At 44.2% G+C, this 15,333-nt stretch overlaps 1 protein-coding gene across 3 annotated transcripts in view; it reads right to left on the bottom strand.

The window, feature by feature from the left end:
- IKZF3 (IKAROS family zinc finger 3) overlaps positions 1–15,333 on the bottom strand; it is a 49,836-nt gene that overhangs the window by 7,547 nt on the left and 26,956 nt on the right. For all 3 annotated transcript variants that reach the window (XM_026864654.1, XM_026864655.1, XM_026864653.1), the window contains exons 4-7: positions 10,245–10,505; positions 9,386–9,553; positions 7,615–7,731; positions 1,194–1,310 (exon numbers count right to left, since the gene is read on the bottom strand). In XM_026864654.1, coding sequence (XP_026720455.1) covers positions 1,194–1,310; positions 7,615–7,731; positions 9,386–9,553; positions 10,245–10,505 — 663 coding nt within the window. The remainder of the gene's footprint in view (positions 1–1,193; positions 1,311–7,614; positions 7,732–9,385; positions 9,554–10,244; positions 10,506–15,333) is intronic.

The raw sequence follows: 15,333 nt of genomic DNA, 5'->3' as shown, positions 1-15,333 counted from the left end.
ATCCCTGCCTGCGCTCCCATCCCGATCCCTGCCTGCGCTCCCAGCCCTGATCCCTGCCTGCGCTCCCATCCCGATCCCTGCCTGCGCTCCCAGCCCTGATCCCTGCCTGCGCTCCGATCCCGATCCCTGCCTGCGCTCCCATCCCCAATCCCTGCCTGCGCTCCCAGCCCTGATCCCTGCCTGCACTCCCATCCCTGATCCCTGCCTGCACTCCCATCCCGATCCCTGCCTGCGCTCCCAGCCCTGATCCCTGCCTGCATTCCCATCCCGATCCCTGCCTGCGCTCCCAGCCCCACGCCTCTCCCCTCCCCAGCCCTGTGGGTGAACACCAGGCACCACACAGGCCCCTGTTCTGAAGGTAAAGTTCAGATGCAGAAGAATAACCACTCGGAACCCTCTAGAAGCACACAGAATGTAACAAAGAAGGCAGCACTAGTGCTAACACTACAGAACTGCTGACTAAGTCAGGTCTTTACTCAGGACACAAGAGTTGCGTTTTATTTTTTTAGAAGGCAAGTTAATGAAATAAGACTCGCCAAGAGGATCAGGCGTTCGCAAAACCTGCCAGACTAGTATTTAAGGTCCCCAGCATGCAAAACTCTGATCATATGAAATTAAATGCAAAGAAAATACTATGGAAACATCGTGTTGCTTAAATTACCACAAGAAAGGATTTGATATTTTTAAATCATATTCAAATGCAGCAGGATGACTAACAGAAATCCAAGGCTTTTCTGTCTTTAGGCCTTATTCCACACATGCATGCTGCAAGTATCTTCAGCTCCTGCTGCCTAGAAAGAGCCCTCAGCTCTGAGCAGCATTAAGCCTTCCTGTTCTTTTCCTGTAAAGAACCTAGCAGAGAACATTTCAAAGGCACAGGTACAGAAAACAACACGTGGAAGCTCGTAAAATGCATTTATAAATTGCCTACACAAATAGACACAAAGCACAACAGTAGCTCCCAACCAGCTTAAGTATCTTAGCAGAACGTATTCTTTTTTTATTTTAATCAAAATCCTACAACAAATCACTAAAAACACATCAGAAAAATTAGTTACTTTATTTATATTCTCTTGGATTAGATTAGATTATAAACTTGAGAAGGATATTCGACATAAACAGAGGCATTGCACTACAGGTTACCAACTTGCACATATTTAACTGTTGCACATGAAAAGGTTTTTTGTTCTTACCAATAAATTTCTGAGGCATTGAGCTTTTTCGCTTTGCCACGTTGCTTGCTAGCCTGTCCAGCACAAGGGCTCTTTCACTCCCCATCTCTGCCTTGATGTGCCTTGCCTCCATGCTTGCTAGTTTGGAAAATGCGAAGAGAAAAAAAACAAAAAACAACAAAAAACAACAACACGTAGGTGAAAAGGGAAAAAAAAAAGAAAATTAAAAAAAAAAAAAAAGAAAAGGAAGAGATGAATGGCTTAATCTCCGGAGTTTGCCACACTAACTGGGAGGAAACAGTTTGGAGATCTGATGTAAACTTGTTTTGCTTTCTCTGTCGTTCTTGCTCTTTGCGTCTCGGGCACCAGCTGCGGTCAGTGGAACCAAGCACAGAAGCAGACACGAATCTTGCAGTCCTGAGCTCGTGCAAGGAGAGCGTAAACCATACCAAACCAATATCTTCATTAGCAAGAGGAAGTGTAAAATAAACTGGCTGGAAAGGGCTGGTTACAAAACGTAGATGGATATACAACCCCTGTTGGCCTTTCTTTTTTATTCTGAGTAAGACTGTGACACCTGCAGACCGACACAGAGCCTCCAAACTTCAGTGCCAGCCCTTGGGTTCTCTCGCCTCGCGTTTTAGAGATCAGTCATATGTAGGTGGCTTCTCAACTAATCACTAAGAAACCTGGATGAAATGTATCAGTGTGTCATTAAAATCAAAATAATATAAGCTTTCAAGATTCACTTCTAACTCTTTTTTTTTTTTTTTTTTTTTCCAGGTGTCATTATCGGTTTTTTATCCTAAATGCTACAGCCAAAACTAATGAAGAACACTTTCTCTCCGGCACACTTGTAAGCGTTACCACTCGGTGCTTGAGAGCTCATTCCAACCTCCAGATTTTCTAATTTTAGGAGAAGTGCACACGCCCTGCCATCACTCCCTCGAGACTGGGCCACTGGCTCTCTCACGGATCTTACCGTTTTCCAGAGCTCGTGCTCCCCCCGTGCCCGTCATTTCACGGAAACTCTGCTTGCTCTCACCTCAGGGAGGCTGCACGGGCTTCTGAGCCGGATCAGCCGAGCCGAAGGACTGCCACCTCATATCGCTACTGCCAGACTAATACTGAACTTAACTGCTGCGCCCTCCCCCCAGAAAGCTTGCTGCTTGCTCTCGCCTGAAGAACAAGTGTCAGAACTGATGCTTTTCTAATTGAAATGTAGCACGAAGGGTTTCAGCGTGAGGGACCACGGTGGTGAAAACTAGACACGTTTTTAAAGAGACTGCCCGGGCCTTGAGGAGTTGGTATCTAAGTAGAGAAAAATAAAGACAAGGAAAGGTAATGGATTTTCCCAAGGTCAGATGTCACTGAAAGAATCCTGGCTGCTGTGTTACCAGTGCACTCGCACACCTGAATATGGGGAGCATCGCCTGCATGAGAGAGAAGCAGTGCCAGAGGGAAATGATACAAGCGCTCTGGCCCCACCTCAGTCCTGCTGTTTTATTAAGTATTATTAAAAGCAGTTTTATTAAGTATTGGCCTTAAACTGCAGCTTGTCAAGTACGGCAAGTGATAAAACCACCGCTCCATCCTTCCCCAGCTCCGTGTGCAGCGCTGCCCTCTAAATTTCAAAGTCGGTCTCTCCTTACTTGTTTATTATTGCTGTTATTGATGCCACATGAGTTTCAGTCAGCACAAACCATGACTCACCAAACCTCAGCCAGAACTATCTGTTAACGTTTGTTCAGCAGTTTGAAAACGTAAAGTGCTTCCTAAGTCCTCAGTGCCACAAATCCTAGCTACAAATATGACTCAGGAGGGATGGGATAAGAGGGCTCCGCTCAGCACTACCCCGAGCCCTGTCTCACCAGGCTGTAGCCCCGTGATGAACATGATAACCCACAGGGAGCATGCCCAGACACTGCCTTCAAGGCAGGAACAGACTGCTCTCCTAGTCTGCTTTTTATTCCAAATCGCTCTGTCTGTTTAGAGACTTACATAAATATATTCGTCAGCTGCTAAAACGCACCTGCTTCCAGCATGAAATACCAGGACGCTGCGCAACAGTTTACATCGAGTGAGACAAAACATCAGATTCAGTTGAAACTATAAGGGAAAGTTAGGTAGGCAGAACAAAATCATCCGTTTGGATTTTGGCCAGAAGCTCTAGTTAATTCTTGAGAATAATGTTATAGGATTTTTAATTTCAAAAAAAAAAAAAAAAAAAAAAAAAAAGTGGAAATATGCTTTCTGAGCTCTTTATATTATCTTCAGGTGACTGCGGTTCAAGGTTGGAACCGTCCCCAACCCAGACAGCTTGTAATCTTGACAGGATCATTGCACAGGTCATTAATAATAGTAATTTAAATTTTAACAACCCACAGCTATCCCGAACAAGATAATAATACACACGGTGCTGTAGAGTCAAAAATTTATGTTGGAAATTACAATTTAAAAAAAAAAAAAAGCGCAAACACAATTAATCCATGTCATAAGAGCAGCTTCCTGGTCCCTACCACTTTTTCATTTTTCTTATTTTGTTCTTCTAGTTCCTCTTTTTCTCGGTCTTTAACTTCACGAGCTGCACTCATGTTCTGTTAAAGCTTTAATTTCAGAATCTTTTTACCTGCTGACGGAACTCAGAGAGCGAAGTTTCTGCAAGTCCTCTCAGCCAGCCCTAGAAACACCCCGCAAGCTCCACGTAGCACATCAGTGACTACTTGTCTTGTCCGTGTTATTTATGTGCCACCAAGGGAACTTTATTAAATTAGTGTCAAGAGGGCAGACAAGCGGCTTCCTGCAGAGGTAACAATAGTCTTTACTCAGATGAGATTGCTGAGGAGACAGTAACTATTGACCTACATAATATGTTCTGGGACAGCCCTAAGTATCAATCTTCCAGCTTGATGTCTGTCTGCCGTTTTATTTTAAGGCTGAGGGTCTTTTCTTTCGCATTCAGATTTTCTGTTCCTTGCTAACAGCCTTTTTTTTTTTTTCCTAAATTAAAAAATCATCTCTATTTACAGGCCACAAAAGGTCCTTGACAATGTCTTCGCAATAGAGCCTCAGGGCAGAAGCGTCTGCTCCCGCTGAGCCACTGGTTCCCTCCCACGACACTGCGCTCGCTACCCAAAAGCTACCTTTAAATTCTCTCATTCACCTTTCTCCTGGATCACTTTCTTAAACAATCCACGAATCACGGTGAGTATTTAGGAAACATTTTTTTTTTAATCCCTCCAAATTTTCTAAAGACTTCTCAAACAGAGAGAAAATCACGCCCTGTCTTCCTCTTCAATTGCCTTACCCACTGGATGATTCCACTGCACGTGGTGACTTGAGTTTAAAGAACTAATTATCTAACTATAACATGGATCTAAAAATAAATTTCAGGCTGGACTGACAGCAACGGTCAAGTGCTTTTCTCAAAGTTACACTGAGAAAAAGCAAATTATTATAAAGAAAATCTGGACTTCCAAAGCACTTAACCTACTTCAGCCTGTGTCCTGCAGGTTAAATACTTCTGGTGGTTCAACCACGTGGCCAGAAAACAACAACAACTCTAAGGATGCTGTGAGAAACTGCAAACCAAATAAATCAGCCTCTTGCCTCCCGTTCAGACCCATCAGTGCTCTCGCGTGTGCCTCTGGAGTTACACGGACAGCCAAGCTCACTACACGCAGCAGCAGGACGGGGTTTAGCTCCGGTGTCCTGACCACTTCCAAGCCTGGGTCGCCACCTCCCACTTAGCTGACACCACAGGGAGGGCTTACGGCCTTGCCGGGTCCCCCCCCCGGCGATGTCGCTGGTGCCTCCACGTGCTGCTGCCTGCCTGGGTGCTCTGCACGCTGCGGGTGCGAGCTTACAGTTATAAAACACGGCCAGAAGAACATTTCTGTGCAAGTGCGATTTATCCGTCATGACTGACTGCTTGTGTTGTTCAGGTGGTGACCAGCCACCTCTCCAAAACAGCGCTGTCACCTAGTCATGGGGTCATTCCGGAGCTGTACAGAGCGTGGATACTCTCCCTCCAGCCCAGAGCACGAACCCACGATGGTGTAGCCTGTACCGAATTGTTTCCATGGTGTGGTTTCTCTCACACCGTCGACGTGTGTACAATTTTTAGAACGTGCGGGCATCCTTAACAAAACCCTAAAGCCCAAAGCACAGCTCAAATTGGAGGCATTGCTTCCTGTAGCATCTCTATGTGGTCACTAAATAATGGAGAGTGGAACAGAGAGGTGGGTTCTTGTGCAATGAGAACAATGTGACCCGAGATGATTATCAGGGACTGAGCAAACGCTCTAACAATATCGTTGCATAAAACCTTTCTTTCAGAAATATTTCCACACTGCTACAGTTGGAACATGCAAACCTCATGTTAAAAAGCAACCAGAAGGGTTACTCCGGTCCTGATGCTTTTCAGTATTTTAATTAATTCCTGGGGGATGGCACTGCAGAGCACACGTGCAGTTAAAGGTGGCTCCGCGTGAGAAGGCTGCAAGGGCTTCAGAAAAGTACCAAAGCTCAAAGTGATGTGGATATGGAGGAAAACGGTGAGAAATCAAACAACGGTGTTCACTGAACACAAGTGCAAAGTGCTACACTTAAGGGAAAAAAAAAAAACAAATTTAATGTATTAAATGACCTCCTGAGGTCCCTTCCAGCCTTCCCTCCCCCTGACTCTGCCAGCTACAAGAGTGCTGATACCAGAGAACCGAATGGAAAACGTCTCAGCAAGACTGGAGTTCCTGTTTTTCATAAAACTTACTACTCCACTCAAAACACTGCAATATTTTTTAAAGTGCGGAGGGCTTAAAGGCAGAGGGTGCAGCCACATCACGTCCTGCTGGAAATTTACATTTCCTCTGTGACCAGTTTAAGGCATTCTGTAGTGCTGCAGCCCGTGCTGCGCAGCAGGCTGTGGGTCACCGAAATGGTGCTAGACTGAAATGAATATAAACCCCGAGGAGCATTTAAAAGCAGAAATCTATAGCAGGTATCACGCTTTCCATTTTCAGGTGGTGGGCATCTTGGAGTGACTGTCACCACGGGAGTACGTACTGTAACGTAAACCCACGCTTACAACAGGTATGGGTTCTCATGAAAACCAAAACTTGCTGATGTTCTGAGAACCGTTTACTTTTACTAATGCTCTACAAAATATGTCTTTTGCTGGAGAGGTCGCTCGTGAAAAACTGCAAAAACCTCTAACTTTGTTAAAGCATCGTTTCTCCACGGCCGTTTTTGCGTGCGCCTGTGTCACGAAGCCTGACACACCAACCTACTCCCTCTTGCGCAGGGTGAGGACTCTGTGACCACATGGTTGTCACCAGCTCGTGATGATGCCTGCAGAATCATTGCTTGATAATCGTATCACTAAAGACAAATAATTTTTAATTACTGTTAAAGGGCCTTGGTTACCGTTGTCATCTCCCTAACGATAATTTTACATTTCAGTTTTCTTCTCTGAAAACTCAGTTTAGCCTTCTCCTTGAAGAGAAATCACAATCAAAACTAGGAAGCTTGAGTCCTTAAATAGTTATTCTTTCTTTTTTTAAGGCTGCGAAGGAAAAGAATGGGAACCTGAATTCTGAAATTGTAGCCTCAGCTCTGCTACGGATTAATCAAATAATCTCCTGGGAGGTCACAACCACTCCCCGACTGACCGAGAAATGCAATTTTTTCCTGCCTTACTGGCATATTGTGGGATTTAAATCATAAAAGTTCATTTTAGGATTTGAAATATTGGGGTGAAGGAGGCTCAAAGAATTATGGCGGTTATTTTTCACCAAAGTATTTTCAGAACTGCAGCACTGAGATGTGAAAAGGAAAATAAGAAAAACTGTGCTTTGATATATTTTACCTTCAGCCTTTCTCAGAGACAGCTCTACACTCAGAGTAGTCCCGTGCCTCTCACTACCTCCTGAGCTGATCTACCAGTGACCGTCGGGTTACCACCCCACTTCCAGGCCCTAGATCCGTGCCACTAGAAATTCTGCAAATTCTGACCAGATCTGACCCACAGTTCTTATTCTAAAGGAAGCATCAAACGGACTGAGACACGTGAACAACTGCTTGTCAACGACCGTGGGCAGCAACTCCTCCAATAAAATGAGCCACGTAATAGCATTAATGTAGGAATAATTTAGCTCGCTGTGAGTGTCACCTACAGAAATGCTGCGTACAAGGTATTTTAGATCTTTTATTCAAAGTAACTGTGAAATTAAAAAGCGATTAAAATAAAAGCATTCCTTAACTAGTCGCCTGAGGGATGCATTAAACCAGACCCTTTTCTAAGATGTTACAGCCCCTCAGGTTACTGAAAATGATTGTAGTGAAAACTGTTCTCAGGCTGTGAATTAACAGCTTGCCCGATGCCCTTTTTTAAGCACCGTAATGCAGCAAAAAACCCAAACCCACTACAACGCGATGAACTCACCAGCCTCGCACATGCCAGCACTCTGCAGGTAAGTACGGCACCGCTCCTTGTGCTCCTCCAACGAGCTCCTTTGCTTGTAGCTCCTTCCACAAAACTCGCATTTGTACGGCTTCTCCACTAGAAAAACAAGAGCTCGGTATGAGATAACCCCAGGAGACTGCTCAAACCCAGCTGGCTCCCTGACAGTCACGTATATAGTTACTAACAGAATATATTCAGCTCGTGAAGAATGCTTTAAATTTCTGTTAAGTTTATGAGCACTGCAATCATCACAAAATCGGGGTTACACAAGGGTGAGGCCCCCCCCGGACACAGAGAGTTCCTTGCTCTTCACCCCCCCGAGCTCAGCCCCAGAAAAGCAGAGGACCTGCAGCAAGAGGCTGTTCCCAGGGGCTCCGGTTCCCGGAGCCCAGCTCCAGCTGACAACTTCTCCTGGTGTCACTTCCCCAGGGAAGAGCAACTGCACCGCTGCTAAACCGGACCGCATCCGTCCCGCCCGCCTGCCCTAGGTCCTGCCTGCACGGCATTTTTCAAGGATTTGATGAAACTGATGAATTTAAACCAAACCCAAACCGTATGTGAGGTTCATTTAATTTCCAAAGGCATCTGTTGTAAAGTGAATTCTGTTCCTAATTGATTTAAGCTGAAGCAAACCTGTCTGGAAGCCCAGATACCCACACAGCCTTTCCCAGTGCCTCACACCCAAGGACTGGGAGCACTGCCTGAATGATCTCGTTACTCTTCTGTGAGCAGAGATCCTCGAACACACCTGGGGCAAATCATCATCCCTCTGCAGCACAAATAGAACTCGCCTTGCATTGAATACCCCGCAAAAACACCACGCTCCCTACTGCTAATGCAATTGTTCACTTATTTACACTGATTCACTTGAAGAGATTTTCTTTACGCCGTTTAATAAGCCAGCTCTTAAAAACTTCAGTCACAATAACCACACGATGTGTCTGAAGCAGGAGGTTTTTAGCACTGTGTTGGCGGGGGACAGTCACCACCACTGTGCTGGGTCTTGATTAAATCAGAATCTCATTTATCCATGTCAGATCATCTCATTGTGAACTTTGATTCTTTGTGAGGTTGAACTTTTTTTCCCCTAAAGTGCAATGCAGAGATAACATCTATCATTCAGAATAAATATTTTCTTTCTAGGCTCCTCTATAACACAGGATATACCCAAATTAAAGAGTAAGCACAACCTAGCTCTTGGAGAACTGGGGGAACTAAGATTAATCAGTTTATACCTGGCTTGTTACTCAAGTCACCTCAGCTCTGTGCCTCCATATCTCCCATCTGTAAAATGGACGCAACACCCTACCAGTCTTGAGAAAACCCACTGGCATTTGTTGAGCATGTTAAGACATTCAGATGAAAGGCACTATACAACAGCGAGGTGTTATCTGGCAGGGGAGTCACGCTGTCCTGGATTATGCTCCTAGAGCCATCCCAAGAGCCAAGCGTGCCTTTGCGCTGCTCCTCAAGCTCAGAGCGTGCTGGCCCAGCCAGCTCCACTCACTTTGTGCAGGCAGGTTTGGAGACGGCACGACAGCGGGTTTCCCTGCGCCCTCTCCCTGCGTTAAGAGTGGAGCCGGGTCCCGGGCGGGTTCCATCAGCACAGCAGCCAGAGCGAGTGGTCGCTGCTCTTTGTCGACTCCTCGAGCTAGAGCTGAGCAAACTTTGCTGACTGACTCTGTTTTCCACACCTAGTGTCCTAGTGACACACAGCTCAAACACATGAAGTGTCTTTGAAGTCACTTACCAGAATGGGTCCTTAAGTGACCTGTTAGCGCATCCCTCCTTTGGCAGGCATAACTGCAAAGATGACATTTAAAAGGTTTTTCCCCTGTATGTAGTTTAATGTGGCGGAGGAGGTTACCCTTCTGAGTAAAGGAAGCTCCGCACTGATTACACTGGAATGGCCGTTCACCTTAAAATGACATACAAAAAAGGACATTTAATGGTTACGTGGGTATCATGCTATCCTCATACCCTTTCCTTTTTGGAAGAGGAAAGAATGAGATACTGGATCAATTTCTTTCTCTAGAAACCCAGACAGCCCTTCCGTTGACTTCAGTGGGAGTTACACGCAGCTCTGGTGTCAGAGCTTCTTGTAACATATGTACAACTATGGAAAACACCGTACAGTTCTCCCATGGAAATAAGTGTTCTGGAGGAGGCTGATTCCAACAAGCTAGCAATTTTTATTGCAAAAAAAAAAAAGTCTCATCTTACTGCAGGTCGAAACCTAAGATGCTCAGGTTCGTTGCCAAAGAACAGCACAAATACATATACAGACTGGAAATGGGAGCACAAAACCAATCTAACTTGTGTTTTGTGCCTGAAACGCTTAAATGACATAGTGCCTTTCATCCAAAATTCTTAAAATGCCTCACAAACGTGCTTTTACTAACATTCAATCCTGATAAGAAGAAAGGTGGGTAAAGCGAGGCACAGAAAAGTGAGTTACTCGCTAGAGATCACACGTGGATCTCTAGGACATCAAGGACAGAACAAACAAATACTGATTTTGGTATTCTTTTTAAAAATAAGGAGTCTAGATTACACATTATTTTCCTTTCAGTATTCAGCTCTTACAAGAATAATAGAGGGATATTTACCGGTGTGGCTACGCTTATGAACCATCAAGACATTGAGGCTAATGCAGGCTAATCCACAGATATCACAATTCATTTTTCCACTAGCTGGCCTGACGTTGTCATATGAACCCGAATGTCTTTCCAGTTTAATGCTTTCATATTCATTATATTCTCTGGGATAGGTGTAAGGCATTTCAGATTCTTCTGGGTTTTCCATAGGCTCTGAATTTAAAGCACTCTCCTCTCTTTCACTGTATTCACCTTTCACTTTAACCACATCATCTGCAGGTAAAACAAAGCACAAAAGTGAAAAGATGCTCATCTTAGGCACAGTGAAGTATCTTAGGAAAAAAGCTCACAAAAAAAAATACATAAATGACATTATCAATCTTTCTAAAAGATTTACTTAAACCCCCAAAGATGAAGAAACGCAGTTGAGACATGAATCTTCATGGGTCATGTACACTTGATGATACCCACAGTGAGATAACCTTTACAAATATTGACCTGCCTGTTAACTACCTTTGATGAAAAATTTCCTTCTACAGATTATAAAAGGTTAATACAGTACAAACTTCTGCGATTACAGGGTAATATTCAGGAATCAAAAGAAAATACTTATTCCCACAAGTCACAATTCACCTACAGAAATTAGCGTCACAGGCTACTCTCGTGAAGTGGAAATAGAGACACAGATTAAAAAGGATACATCTATCTTCCCATGGAACCTCTGGTGCTTGAAACATGCCTAAGAAATACACCTGATCCAGTAAAAGACTTCCAATGCTCTCACGGTAGAGATTCTCATCAGCTAAACCTAATGAATAATCCTAATTTTCACTTGCAAAGTGCAATTTTTATCCAAAGATCTCCAACCTGCGAGGAGCATCCGATAATCTTGACACCCGTATCGCAAGGTTGCTTTACGATGTGAGGAAAAGCAGCAGAGGCAGAGTGGAGATCTCCTGATAAATAGATGTGTCCCAGAAACGTTAAAAGATTTGCCTGAAGTCATACTGCGAGTGGCAAAGAACCCAGACTCAAGAAGATCAGCACCCGTGGCCCTTGGAGAGGTTCCCGGACCTGTCGCCACGTCCAGAGAAAACCGACGCCACTGCCTTAAATGAACGCAATTTCATGACGCGAGGAGAAGGTAACAAGTGGCTCATAATTTACCAACAATAACGCTCCCACGTAAAAATATAAACGAATTGGTCACACTATATAAACAGCTGATGATTCTCAACTTATGTCGCTGCATTTCCCTTCCACTGTTAACTCCAGCATTACCAGCACTGGCGTTCAGTCCTTGCTAATCGACAGGACAGCTTTTGTTCGGCTTCGAGCTGACTTTTCCATCCAGACAAGAGCTGGGCTATGGCTGAAACCCGAGCTATGCCTCAAGCTACCAAGTGAAGAAAAGCACAAAGAGATAAAATACAGAGTTTCCTGTTTGAAAGTATTGTTCTCATGGCCACCTGCTCCTCTCTCAAACTGAGGGCTAGGCAGTTAAATATGGCACTTAATCACTTGTCCTTTCTCCAAAGTACAGAACATGGACTGCTGAATATGTATTAGCTCCGGTTCTGAGTAATAAACCACATCAAATGCCGAGAACAAACAATGGGTGACAGCGAAAATGAGGTGGCAACATAAAAGCAGCACTGAAAAATAAAGATCTGGCAACCAATGCTTTCATGAAACCAAAATTTTCAACTATATTTTAGTGATAAAATCACTCCTGTAGCCTAACTGCACTCAGCCCAGCCACTCCATCTTACTTTGGGTTGAAGTGGGGTGGAAGAAGCAGGTGGGTGATAAGTTCTTCATCCTACACAAGAATCCCCAGCAGCCTGGAAGCCTCCGAGACTCCTCCTGGTGCCCCCCCGGATGATGATACCCACAGCAGGATGGCTTTTTTCCCCCCATATTGCGTGGGTTTATGCCCCTATCTCAGATGGTTTTATCAGAGTTTGGTATTGGGACTGTTTGCCCCGGTCCCAGAAGGGCTCACACCAGTTTGGGTGTTTGCTCAGGGCGGCAGAGGGAGGTCTGGGTTCACCTACAAACGGGCCGTTTTAATCTGCACCTTCGCCCCGGGTATCCCACGGAAACGGGGCACCCTCTGCAGGGACCTTCTGCTGCCAACGTCACGTCTGAGGGTGCGAGGGTGACCCTGCTACCAAGACTCCTCCAAAACTAGTTCACGCTTTCATTTCCATCACTCTAAGGAAAAATTATTGCCAGTTGCTGAAAGCAGCTTTCAACAGAATCTCTTTTCCAAAAAAAAAAAAAAAAAAAAGGTTGGTTGGTTGGGTTTTTTTCCCTCTCAGAAGGAGGCAGTTCCAAAATAATTTGCTACATCCTGCACAACAGGGTAAAAGGAAGTACACACTGCAGCTGCACCTTGTTGGTACTTTCAGACACAATTTCAATTCCCACTTTCTACTTAACGTCCCACCTTTTGTCTGCATCGAGTGCGACTGCTTAGCGGCGGCGGACTAGTTGTAACCTCCAACTGAGAAAACTTCTCTACCGTTTTCTACTGTTTCTCACCGCAAGTTCAGGGCTCACAGCTTTTTACTCTTTAATGCTGGTGTCCATGTGGCGCAGCTGGTTTGAGCTCCCCTTGCTGACTGGCACAAACTGGGTAAGCCATCCTATGGTTCCACTGCGGAAAATAATTACCTCTGCACTTTCCATGTTGCATGCTGCCCGCCTGCAGTGCTGCTGTTTTCGGATAGTAACAGAGAAGGATGCACTTGAGTTCTGATTAAGGCTTTTCCACCACTGCCTCCCCCCAGGACCGCCACCACCGCTCCAGCAGCCAGTGCCATCCCACCACAGCTCAAGCACTTTCCGGTCTGTGTGTTGGAACCTGAAGAACCTCAACGGCAAAATTCACCTTCCGATGATTGAGAACTACTGTCAGCAGAAGCCACTAGGGAAGAGGATTTTTTTTAAACCAAATAAATGTTAGAAGGGTTGGATTTTTTCCTGTCCTAACACACCTGTTATTGTTTCGAGTCTACTCAGCCTTCCTGAGTGCAGCACAGAAGAAAGCTTTGGTACAAAGCAGGGGGAGGAAGAGACGCCTCAGTACAGTCAGGCCCAAATTAACCAAGTGTTGCAGAGGTCTGAAGCAACTAAATTCCTTTTTCAGCCCTGACTTTTGCTGTGTGTATGGGCATGCACAGAGCATAGTGTGAGATAAGGAGATTGGCAGCTGCCTGGAAAGGTTTGTATCTGTCACTTAAAAATCGTATCAACACGTTTTAATGAGATTAGGGAGTTTCCAGGCTCGTCTGCCTTAACCAAGAGGAAGGCAGCTGTAACTTCAAGTAGAAAAAGGAAATTTAACCGAGGAAAAACACAATTATCCCTAACAACATTAACAAAGTTCCCCCAGTTGAAAAAAAAAATTAAAAAATTGCTGTCATCTCTTCCATGCTTAGGAAAGTAAAGAGGTTGTAAGAGGAAAAAAACATTCACGGTCTCCTACCCAGGTAACTATTTTTCTTGAGGCAGTTCACGAAGGTAATACCCACTGCAGAACAAAATCTTGTAGATTTGACACAACAAAGCACCAGCGTGATGCGTTAAGGCTGATGCACATGGTTTCATTTCCTGGGGAGATGATTACAAGATGAAAGACATACTCCAGAGTAATATTTTTGTTTCACCTGAAACGCTGTAAAAACAATGGGTTCTGGAAAAAATCCAAAATAAAGCTGCGGTGGCAACTTCAGACTGAGTCACCACATGAACAGTGCTTGTGTATGTTCTATAAAGCGCATGAATAAAAAAAAAAAAAAAAAAAAAAAAAAAAAAAAAGAAGACAACAGCAGCAAACAATTAGGACAAGCTAAAGTCTTATCTTAGCTGTTCTCTCTAGGAGGAAGTCTCAGAAGGAAAAAAACCCCAATTACTATCTTTAATCCAAGACCTGGGCATCAAATATAGAGAAAACAACATAAGTTTTGTACTGTTGTTAAGCAAAGTTTACCAGTAGTGTTACGAAAAGCACCAAGAATCAAACCCAGAAGCTATTAAAGACGACGGCACAAAAGGGTGATGTTGCTCAAGTGTTTTACAAGGAGTGGGGTCATAATCGTGAAATCCTCAGCACATGCAAAAAGTCAACTGGATAACAAAGAAACTTAATCATCTTAATGTGGCATTTTAATGATGCTGCTGATTTGCTATGCCAATTCAGAGATAATGAGCCCCTAATGCTACAGATGTTCAGCCAGACTAAAGAAAAAAAAAAAAAGAAAGAAAAAAGAAAAAGCTTTTCTTGTATGCCATTTCCTAACTATCCAATTAAACAAATTGTGAAAGCATATAAATAGTTTACCAGGTTTTGACAGCTGTTAATAGCGTTCAGATGCTGGGGAACAAGAAGGGAGCCTATGCGTGTGCATATTGAAGGATTCGTGTGACTACCTGGATTTGACAGGTATTAACTGATGATTCATCCCCGTTAGCTCCACAAACTGTCCCCAGAAACAGCGGTACGAACCCAAAGCCTAGCGCACACGTACTCGAGTTGGTCCCTCCCAGAACGTGAGATTCCTTTACCTAAACCGGCTTGAAACAGAACGGACATGTGCGGTGAAACCGAAAAGTCAGCGGAGTTTCCAAATTCAAGTCAGAATCTTGCCCATGTTTATGAAAAACACCTCTACGATGGAATTAACAGACTGCGGGGGAAGAATTAAAACCCACCCATATTCCTTAACGAATAAAGAGAGGTCTGCAGCACGTCCTGTTCAAATCATAAACTGGGAAGGAGGGAAAAACAAAATTAAAAAATCAATGCTATACCTAAGTTGTTTTTTTTTTTTTTTACCTTAAATAACAAGAAGAGAAAACAACTACATGTGGCGTATATGTGTATATTGAAAACCTGGAGACTGTAAGTCACGGGGAATGATAAAATGTTAAGTGGCACAACAGCAACGTGAGGTTGAATTTTATTTTTTTTTTTTAACAGAGACAACACAGTCCGAGACAAGGCAACTTTTCCCCCTGTCTGTGTTCTGCACCACTGCAGGTACCAGCTCTGGGGAAGCGAAAGGACTTCAAGCCATTCTGGCCCAACCTGGCT

The sequence above is a fragment of the Athene cunicularia genome, assembly GCF_003259725.1.
Source record: "Athene cunicularia isolate RWA chromosome 27 unlocalized genomic scaffold, athCun1 chr27_part1, whole genome shotgun sequence".
Taxonomy (NCBI): Eukaryota; Metazoa; Chordata; class Aves; order Strigiformes; family Strigidae; genus Athene; species Athene cunicularia.
This window is presented reverse-complemented; position numbering and strand designations above follow the sequence as displayed.